General features: G+C 40.3%; 2 protein-coding genes across 2 annotated transcripts; one reads left to right on the forward strand and one right to left on the reverse strand.

Moving 5' to 3' along the window:
* Positions 1 to 604: 604 nt before the first annotated feature.
* LOC138194388 (trypsin-3-like) lies at positions 605 to 1,781 on the reverse strand. The gene is made up of 5 exons (XM_069143082.1): positions 1,742 to 1,781; positions 1,508 to 1,661; positions 1,084 to 1,346; positions 864 to 1,000; positions 605 to 754 (listed from the first exon to the last, which is right to left on the reverse strand). The coding sequence occupies exons 1-5, from the start codon at positions 1,779 to 1,781 to the stop codon at positions 605 to 607; spliced, it is 744 nt and encodes a 247-aa protein (XP_068999183.1).
* A 7,129-nt stretch (positions 1,782 to 8,910) lies between these two features.
* fpr1 (formyl peptide receptor 1) lies at positions 8,911 to 10,267 on the forward strand. The gene has a single exon (XM_069143063.1). It carries the CDS (start codon positions 8,911 to 8,913, stop codon positions 10,069 to 10,071), a length of 1,161 nt encoding a protein of 386 aa, XP_068999164.1. The 3' UTR covers positions 10,072 to 10,267.
* The last annotated feature ends 448 nt before the right edge of the window (positions 10,268 to 10,715 follow it).

A 10,715-nucleotide genomic window follows, 5' to 3' on the forward strand; every position in this document is an offset into this window, starting at 1 on the left:
TATGATGTAAATCGTCAGTGTGCAACCTGCTCTACAGTTTCAGCCCACAGAGAGCAGTGTGGCAGCATGTTTTGCCATTTGTGATTTACTGTCGGCTGGCTGTAAATGTAGTTTGTTCCTCAACTATGGCGGCATCCTTGAGCATGGAGTTTGTCTGCCCATTCATTGTCACGCCATTCTGGGTCAGAGCTTGTAGCTGCAAATGATGTGACAGCCTGGGAGGCTGCTGGCTCTGTTACACACGATGTTACACTCTAAGATACTTGTCATTTTGAATTACAGCCATGCTTATTAAAGCTATGCATTATGCACAAGTGTTGTTGTTTTTTAAACCCATACACTGATGACACACTTGTTTAGCAAAATTCCTGTGTGTCAGTTTGCTGCAAGGTGATGTCTGGAAGAGGGAGGTGAAGTCAATGGGGAAATGTGATGAGCAAAGCAGACGCATTTCTCTTCACGCGGGATGTTTCATCCTCGGATACTTCTCATGACACACTACTAATACACATGTATATGAACCACACTGTGCGCACAGCATGTCATGTAGTTGACTTTATTGAGGTTGACGATTCATATGTAAATCCTCAGATATCGTCGCTGCTCAGCCAGACGCCATTGTGTTCTTTATCCAGGAAAGGTAATTGCACACTTTTGTGTACACCCCAGGCTTCTTTCTCAGAGCACAGCCATGCCCCCAAGACACAACTCCCTGGAGCTCTCCATCACATGTCATGGGACCTCCGGAGTCCCCCTGAGGTTTATAAGAGATTAGGTTATTTATTTCAACACCATGCATGCTTTTAATGAGGCAGAAACATGTTCAGTTTTGTGTTTCAGCAGTCACAATTTCTGCATATTACCTGACAGGAGTCCTTCCCTCCCTCCAGATATCCGGCACAGATCATGTTTTCAGTGATTTGGAAAGGATATGCATTAAAGCAGGTGTCATCACTTAGGAGAGGGACATCCACACACTGCAACTTGTGTGGGTACCTCGCTGTAAAGACACAAAAAGCAGGTTTAAATATACCCGAGTTGACTGATCATTCACACACAGACAGTCTGTATGACATAACTCACAGCCCTCATTGCTAGGACGAAGACTCCCCCATCCAGAGACGTGGCACATCGTCCCATCAGTGGCACACTTTGAAGGGAGCACTGCAGGGTGCACGTAGTTGTTCAGAGTGGCAGGTTTGCTGAGTTTGATCAGCATGATATCACTGTCCTGCGTGCGGGGGTTGTAGTCAGGGTGGCGAATGAACTTGGCAGACATTATGTGCTGTTCAGTGCCCTCGGGTTCCCAGATGTCATGCTCTCCCAGTCGAACTTCTACATTTGACCTGAAAGAATGAAATTCAGTTAATTTGCTTATTCATTAAATCATGAAAAATAATGTATTCTAATGTTTCAAGCATAGTATGAATCCACCAGTGTCAACCAGTTGCTTAAGTTGACCTGCTGTAAAAAGAAAAAAAAGATCGCAAGTGATCATTTTCCTTACTTTGATTTGCAGTGTGCAGCACAGAGCACCCACTCTTCAGACAGCAGAGTCCCACCACAGATGTTATACCCAGAGAAGAGGGACACCTGGTAGGGCACGGAATATTTCCGGCACTCAAACCCGCCAACAATCTTATCGTCATCTTCCAGGGCAACTGTGGGTTGAAAAGTAAGAATAAGTAAGTAAACTGATGTTATCGCAGGCATCTTTTATCATTTAGTTTCTGTACTGTACCTGCCCCTCCGAAGAGAGTGAAGAGAAGGAAAAGCTTCATGCCCTCTGTCTGTCTCGCCAGCATTTTAAGTTCCCTCACTCTCTGTTTCAGGTATTTTAGTCCTCTTATCTCCCTTTTCTCAAGGTCTTTCATCGTCACAGGTACACACACGTTACATTTCCCCTAGTGATACTGGACTTAATGTAAACTGCATAAAACAGGACAACATTTGAATTCAAACATATCTGGGGAAAGGATTAGGATTAGGAAACCATTTAAATTTCAAACCCTGACATTTGAAATTGTCCTTCTGTCTATGTTCTTTCAGTCAGCACATTTGAGTTTATTTTATGATTTGTGCTACATTTTTCTGCTCACATCGACTTCAGTACATTTTCTCTCCAAAAATGTCACCATGACAATGTTGTTGTTTTTTGTAAAGCAGGTGTATCATACAATCACAAACTGGACACGCCATGAACTGCCTTCAGACCAACCACAAAGTGACAGTCATGCTCGAGGGCATTGATTTGGTATGTGGGTGTAACTTATGTGGTTTAAGAGCCATTTTTCATCACATTCAGAGAGCCAAAAGTTTCATGAAGCATTAAAAACAATGACATGATTTTACCGTTTTAATTTTCTGCTCACATATAAGATAGGATGTGGCCTTATCAGTGAGCTGCTGCCTGGAAAATACTCGATGGAGTGTTGCAATACATGATATGTTAGTGTAATTTGCATAAGTAATCGTCCCAACATATCAATCTAATGTGATTAGAAAATGTGATACAGTTTCAATACTCTCAGTTTCTTGAAAGTTATCAGTGAAACTTCACCTGAAACTGAAAATGTACTTCCTTTGTTCCTTTCATTTAATGCCAATTTTTTTTTTTTGACATACCCATCACTATCTACAAACTTTGGAGCCGTATGCACAAATTAAATGAGTTAAGTGAATACATTTACCTGTCTTTTATTTTCCTTCCTCTCTTTGTTACATATAATATATTAAAAGAAACTGTGCAGTCTCACTGTTTCAGCATTCCTAAATTCTTGCTGAGTCACTGTTTCAGAAGGGAGACGTACTTGGAGGCACAAGGTTCCGTTACTCATATGTATGAGCATAGGTGTTTATCAGCACCAGACAGGAAAACATTTAAATGTGAGGGCACATTTAGTCAAACCCTGTGATTATGCACTTAAGGTTAAAATATAACACATTCCCGTCCAGCACAGACAAGTTATCCCCCACCACAGTACTATGAGGCACCCACATCGTCTACTTCACTCCTTTTTACAACCTGCATATCATTCTTTTTTCTTTTTTTTTATTGCAAATGAGAACTTGGTTAATTCTGCCGAGAGACTCTGAAGATATAAACATCTCAGACTTTACGTGTTCATGTGAGCTTGCGCTTGTTTCCTTGTTTTAGATTTCAGTAGACCTGCTGATACATTTGAATTACATTCTCAAAAAAAGACATGAGGCTGCAGGGCATTACAGCAGCCTTCAGTGGCATTTGTTCGAGAAAGCTAAATATCCAAAGTCACTTGAAATATGCAACAAATGCATAGAGTTATTGAGTTATCTACTCAAAGGCAGAACTCTCTTTGTCACATATGACACCCAGATGCCTTTTTAGTTTCACATCTGCAAAACAGCATCCAGGATGTGATCAGCTGCATGAATAAAGCAATTAAGGAAGATAAACAAGAAAAAACTTCACAGCTGGGTCTGCAAACTAAAACTTCCACTGACCTTCCATTTTTTTTCCAGCACCACAGCATTTTTTCAACATTTGCTTCTGGTTTACAATGTATGGAAAGGATGAAAGCTTCTATTTATTTCACCATCTGGCGCTCCCTGTTTAACCACTTCCGGTTCCCCTAATCCCCATTCCACTGTACCTCAAAATACTCTCGGACAGACAGAGGGAGCACTGTGTCAAAGATCTGTATGAAACATTGCCAGGCTTGTTTTCTGTCAGATGGAGCCCAGGCTGATTATTCATATCCCCCAGGTCTGCTGGGAGGGGGGGGACCAGGCGTTGTGGTTGAAAGTAGGAACGAATGTAAGGAAGTGGTTTCGGTTATTGAGGTTCAGCTTTTTTCCCTGTGTGTGGTGTATTCATGGAAAAAAAAAACAAGCATTACCAAGCCATATGAGCAAAAGCCGTTGGCACCGGCTGTGACTTGAAAAACAAAATTCCTGACCTTTCCGCACCCGTGAGACAAGGGTTTGATTTCCAGTCAACACCGCAACAAGATCAACAAACCTCTGAGGTTTCGAGACGCAGCAGAGTCCCAGTATTGTGTGACTGGAGTGTAGAAGTTTCAACACAACTGTTAGATTGCCACTCTGCTCCCCATCGAAAGGGGACTTTTTTTTTAAGAGTATAGAGATGCTGCAAGGTCATTTTGCACTCAACAGAGATGAAAAATACTGGGTGGATTACAGTGACGCTGAGAGCTGTAGTATGTCATTAGTGCTTCGCAGTCCCACACACAAAGATACGCTCACACAAAGACATACATTTTATTTGTGACTTTCAGGTTGCTCCAATCTGCTCCATTGAATAATAAACCCCCAAACTTCAACATTGTATATCACACTGCTAAAACTAAATTCCCCTTAAACCTCCAACGGTTGTTTTACACACCCAAATTGGTATTTGTGTGGCACACACATAATTGCATGTTTGGTTGGTAAATCAAGAACTCTGGCAAGCCCTGGGCTCTGATGGCTTCCCTCAAACTATAGCCTTGAGATAGCTATTAATATCCCCTGCAGACTCCAGCAAAACACTCTGACTCTAAGTTCTAGACTAAGACTGCACAGCAAAAACTCAAAAGCACACATTATAGCAGAGAAATGAAAATATATTGCTCAAGAGGGTTGCGACCAAATTAAACAAAATAGTCGTAGTGTCTAGACTTTAGCTGAAGCAGGGATGTGATTTAGTGTTACAAATGGAGCTGAACAGCGCAGTTAAGGAGTGATGACGAAGTTAACTGGGTCAGCTAATTTTAAACAGTTTCCTGCAGTTTGAATGAATTGTTTTTGGTCCCGGTGTTAAATATCTCTCAGTGGGGGACATTTTTCAAATGCTGAATACTGATGTAGGGAAACAAAATTGGGGAAAGATAACAGAGACATGATTCCTCCTACACACTCAACTAAAGGTGTTGCTCTGGACACATGCAGGGACAGAGAGCAAGTAAGCAGACACATATGACATATAGTGTTTCTCCCTCTCTCTTTCTTGCCCTTCCTCCCCCTCTCTCATTCCTGTTTTTTCCTCCCCCTCACATCTGGATTGCTGGCAGGACCAAGTTCCTGTGTGGTGTGTGTATACATTAGCAGGGGACCCAGTTTTGGGGTTCAGCAGGTTCTTGCAGCTTAAACTGTGTGAATTCATTGTTCTTTACTGTGTGAACGAGTTTCATCATCAAAGACACCAAAAGAAGCCACAAAGAAGCGTCTTTGTCTGAATGTTCGATAGTATTATGACCTCAGAAATTGATTTTACTTCCACTTCAAGGGTTTCAAATATTTATTTTTAACAGTAAAAATACAGCCTTGACTAGTCTTTTTATATTAAGACTTCACAAAATGTTGGCCGGTTTGGTGCCTTCAATAGATATTGTCAAAAGCCTTTAACTTTTAACCTACAGCTCTATGTGGCAACTAAGTATTTTTAATTGGCATATATTTAACTAAATGTTGGGAAAGTTTTTAACCTTTGTGAAGGATTTGGAGCAACTTCTGCACAACATATATTGATGTATCCAATTCTGTGTTTCACCACTCAGAAAGGTGAAGAAACACTGATTACTGCAATCAAGGAAACATCATGTTCACGTTTACGTTTGGCAATTTTTCACTGATATTTCCTGGGAATCTAATTCATTCATACTCCAGATGTACAAATGTGTGGGTAGTAGAGCAGCAAAACCAAGAGTAAGAAGAACCATGTGGGAGGAAATATGAGCATGAAGTCAAGCTCAGATTAAACATTTCTTCCCCACTGAAAGGTAGGGCTTTACTCTGGGGACCTTTTCAGTCTCTCCTGCCAACACTCCTCCATATGCATCTTGCTACTAATTCCTTTTACAGTATTTTTGTCTCTCCTTGTTCTTCCTTATACTTGATTAATTAGATGTCATACATATTTGAAATATGTTTGTAGTCTGCACACTAGACCAAATTGAGTTGGTGTATTAGGAAGTTTGAGGAATTCTCAGTACATGACTGTTTAAGATGCAAAGTACAGAAAATAGTAATGTGACCAGGCAGATGTAAAAGATGAAATTGCAAGGAAATTATAACTTAGATTGGCTCCAGGGTATTTATATGAATTCCTCTGTGTTGTAGGCTTGCAATCAGTTGTTTACTGGTTTCATTCTTTAAATTCCTAAACTTATGCACCTTTTGGCATACACTGCAACTGTGAGGTGTTTCAGGAACACTGTGGCCAAAAACCATGCCATCCTATCCCACTGCTTTACTTTTTAACTTTGGCGCTCATGCAAAATTTATGTAACAATATTATGGAATAAATAGATGTCAGCAGTGGTTTTCCAGGATGATTCACAAGGAGTGGCAGTAAAAAAATTGCCCTTCAGTTGTTTTCATATGTCAAAGGAAATCTGATTACTGGGGAATTTACACAAACTAACTCCTAATCTGTTTTGTTTGCAGGTTTGAATCTACAGACAGAGAGTATAGCTTCAAGTAGCGACAAAGAAAGAGGAGCCTTCTACTTTATAAAAACTCCTGGGTAAGTTGGTGACACATGCTGCTGCGACTTGTTCCATGTAGTGCCTGGGTGAACAGAGGGGACATTTTACCTACAGGCCCAGATGTCGAGTCAACACAGTCAGCACAAAGCAATTACACCTAACCTCAAGCAAACATGAGCTCAACCCACGTAGAGAAAAACACATCTTGCAGCAGGAGCATTGGTGGGCGTATGAGAAGTCGCAGCTCTACTCCTTCTCAGGTAGTCATCTCAGCAACCAACAATTTATGCATTTAGTTGTTTGGTTACTCTGTGTTTTCACTTTTGGAGTTTCCCAAAGCACAATGCCTCCATCGCGTATTTGAAGAAAACATGTCTCAGCAGGATTTTTGCAACACACTCCAGATAAGCAATGGTGAAAAGTAACTCAAGTACTTTACTGAAGTGCAATTTTGAGGTACTTGTACTTTACTTAGTATTTCCATTTGATGAGACTTTACACTTCCACTCGACTTCATTTTTAGACGGAAATGTTGTACTTTGTACTTATTTATCTGATGGCTGTAGTTGCTTTGAAGATAAAGATCAAAATATTTTAGGATACATGATACATTGATGATACATACAGGATGATACATTCTGATGTCTGACAAAAAGCTCTGAGAAGTCAGGGTCACATTTCACATGTCAAATAGTTTTTAACAGCTTCATCAAAATAGTGATTGCTCACTCTACACTTCTGACCTTGTTTTCTTTCAGTAAATGTTGATCCAATATCTCTATCTAAGATCTATCGAAAGAAAAATGTCCAAAACTGAAAAGTGCTGAACTTAGTTTTTTCTTCTTTATTCTCCCAGTAATCATCTGATGATCCCTCATATTTATCTGCTGTCCCTGGATATAAAACTGGATATAAAGTAGTTAAAACTGAGTTGTGAGATCAAAATATTGAAAATTTCTTCATCAATGTTCACATTTTTTCAAAACAAAAAAAAAAACTAAAAGTGAACTATCCGTCAGACAGCTTGGCCAGGTCCCACCTTGTAAAAGAGATTTTTTTTTTTTTTTTTTTAATCTCAATGGGACTTCCTGGTAAAAAATAAAGGTCAAATAAATAGAAAAATTAAATAAAACTAGCTCCACCCACAGTGACATGCTGTTTACATACTGATGCTGCAGTATTAATAATCTAATGATGTCAGATATAACACGATATCAGAAACACAAAACCAGTACTTTTACTTTGATACTTTAACTAGGCTTCATGTTGTTGCTAAAACCTATTTTACTTACTTTTACTTAGCATTTGAATGCTTCTTTCAACACTGCAAGAAAGCAGGTGCTGCAGATGTCTTTTTTTTTTGTCACTCCAGTGAATTATTTTATAACACATACACTCACAGCATCTTCATACTGTCTTCACTGATGTAAACTGTCTATCAGTGAAGCCATTGATTGAAGGTTTGCTTTAGAACATCTCGGAGTATTATTCTTGAAGAGAAACGCATGAACATCAAAAGTTTAAGAGGTTTTAGTGGTCCTCGGAGGGGGAGGAGGAGGGTGGGTGCTGCTGGAGATCCCGCCTCGGTGACGTCACATATTTCAGGAGTCAGGCACCGGAGCTCCACAATTTCCACAAACTATTCCGAGTTGACCCGGGACGCATCAAATTCTGACTGGATCGCTGAGACAGGTATGTGTCTGTCATTGTTTTCATAAAAATGAAATTAAAACTGAGCTCCAGGAATTAGACGCGGTTGTTATGCAGAAATAACACAACAAAAGACCATAAAATGCAGGACCTTTCGCAAGCATCTTTGTCTGGAATATTTTAACTTTATTTCTGAGGTCGACAAAGGTCTTCAAATTCAGTTAGTTAATTGTTTTGCCGCTTTATGTATAGCCTACGTTGTAAGCAATTAAGAAACAGTCAAGTTCTTGATTAAAGCCCATGTATTCTCAGTACGTGGGAACCGTTTCTTTCATACAATAGTTTGGTTTTATTGTGGTCAGTTACTTTAGCTTTGAAGGGAAGTTCGCATGGTGCGAAAATCGGTGCCCGGTTTGCATGTACATGTTGTGCAAGACTTCTGGATGACAAACGTGTATTTCTAAGCCTTTTTATTAAGGTGCACAGAAAATTGGGAAACTATTTTGAAAATATCACTGATATTTGTCTTCGTGTCTTGCAGCCTATGATGAAGTTGGGTGGTTAAAATTAATGCCCTATGATTAGTTCAAGTCATTGTCAGAATAAACAGCATATTCCACATAGGCTACTTACTTATGTTAGTTTGGGCAACTAACATAAGTGAAGCTACATATTCTAAATTGTGCTCAATCCTTTTAATCACATTTCTTTTGTTTTGAACGCTGTTATTAAGATCTGTGCAAATATAAAAAGGTCAAAAAATTTTTTTATTTTTGTTGCAGCTTTGAAGACAATGATGGAGCTAATGACTGCTACACCTTTCAATCACCTCAACACAACAGATTACTTTGGCAGAAATGGCTCTTTGTACGATGACAACGACGAGTATGACTACAAGGACGAGCATGGCTACAAGGATGAGCATGCTGAGCTGAGACAGTCTCTCAACAACATGTCTCTCATTGTTTACTGCCTGGCCTTTGTCCTCGGTGTTCTCGGTAATGGAGTGGTTATCTGGGTGACTGGGTTCAAGATGAAGAAAACCGTTAACACAGTTTGGTTCCTCAACCTTGCTGTGGCCGACTTCCTCTTCACAGCATTCCTCCCCCTGAGTGTGACATACACAGCTATGGGTTTCCACTGGCCTTTTGGCAAGTTTATGTGCAAGCTGAACACCACCATAAGCTTTCTGAACATGTTTGCCAGCGTCTACATTCTGGTGGTGATCAGTGTGGACAGATATGTGTCTGTGGTGTGGCCCGTCTGGGCTCAGAACCACCGAAACGTACGCAAGGCGTCCTGCGTGAGTCTGGGTGTTTGGGTACTGGCTTTGATTCTCAGCGCTCCGTACTTCATCTTCAGAGACACCGGGCCAGCATACCACAATGAAGATATCATCAACTGCTTCAACAACTTTGCTTTTTCTGATGACTATGAAACACCATCTGTGATTCAGCTGGGAGAGTTTCGACATCAGGCCATGGCCATCACTCGCTTCCTCCTGGGATTTGTTGTCCCCTTCACTGTCATAGTCTCCTGTTATGCTGTCATAATCCATCGTCTCAGGAGAAATCGCACCCTGGCCAGCCAGTCGAGTCGCCCCTTTAAGATCATCGCTGCCATTGTCATCACTTTTTTCCTGTGCTGGGCTCCTTTTCACATCATGGGCCTAATTGAGTTGGTGAACAACATGTCTAATTATACAAGTGAAACATTAGATCATATCATCACTATCGGAGTGCCTATCGCCACAAGCCTGGCCTTTCTCAACAGCTGCCTGAACCCTCTGCTCTATGTGTTCATGGGCCAAGATTTCAAGGATAAAGTCCGCAAATCCATCCTGAATGTATTGGAGACTGCCTTCCAGGAAGAGGTGTCTCGCTCTTATACCTATACAAACTCAATGGTCACCAGCCGGAGCAAAGACAAGTCAGTTTCTGATGCTGAGGTGTAAGGCTGTCAATGATTTAAACTGTACATAGTAAATGTAATTGTATATAACAAATAACTTGGTTGAACTGTCTAACTGTTTATCATAAGCTTTAACATTGGTGTAGTTGTTAGACCTAAAAGACCATTCTCTCTCTTACACGCTCTGGAGCTTACTGATTGTAACATTGTACAATACAGTGAGTAGATCAATGTGTAATTCGTTTGTTGGCTTAAGCATTTTGGAATGATGAAATGTTTTTGATATGAATTGTGGTCATTTATAGGCCGATAGAACTCGTCAAAGTCAGAGTTCAAAATGTTTTATAAAGGACAAAAGAAAGGAAACAGAAAAACGCACACAAATGCATGTTCCATACAGTATGTATTTCATTTATAACTAAACCTACCTGCATATACACATAAATACCCCATTCAAATTGAATAACTTACTCTGCGAGCATTTATCTGTGGAGTACTTGTGGTGTTTCTTCATGATGCAGTTTTGCTTTCAGCTGCACTCTGTTAGGACCCATTATGTTTGTCTGTGAATACAAGCAACATAAGGATAGCACTTTGTTGATAAAGAGAACATCTGTGATGCACACTCCAGATGTTGAGACTATGCCCTTGCTTGTGCATCAGAGCAAAGAAAACAAGTAATATTTC

The sequence above is a fragment of the Embiotoca jacksoni genome, unplaced genomic scaffold (genome assembly GCF_022577435.1).
Source record: "Embiotoca jacksoni isolate LCO1_2020_lvr unplaced genomic scaffold, fEmbJac1.0.p SCAF_11, whole genome shotgun sequence".
Taxonomy (NCBI): Eukaryota; Metazoa; Chordata; class Actinopteri; family Embiotocidae; genus Embiotoca; species Embiotoca jacksoni.

Bases quoted from the DNA above. Each gene is read 5' to 3' on its own strand.
- fpr1 (XM_069143063.1), top strand. From the start codon at position 8,911: ATGATGGAGCTAATGACTGCTACACCTTTCAATCACCTCAACACAACA.
- LOC138194388 (XM_069143082.1), bottom strand. From the start codon at position 1,781: ATGAAGCTTTTCCTTCTCTTCACTCTCTTCGGAGGGGCAG. The intron at 1,001-1,083 runs GTGAGTTATGTC...GTGTCTTTACAG, and splicing joins TCGTCCTAGCAATGAGGGCT to CGAGGTACCCACACAAGTTG. The intron at 755-863 runs GTAATATGCAGA...TATAAACCTCAG, and splicing joins GAGGGAAGGACTCCTGTCAG to GGGGACTCCGGAGGTCCCAT.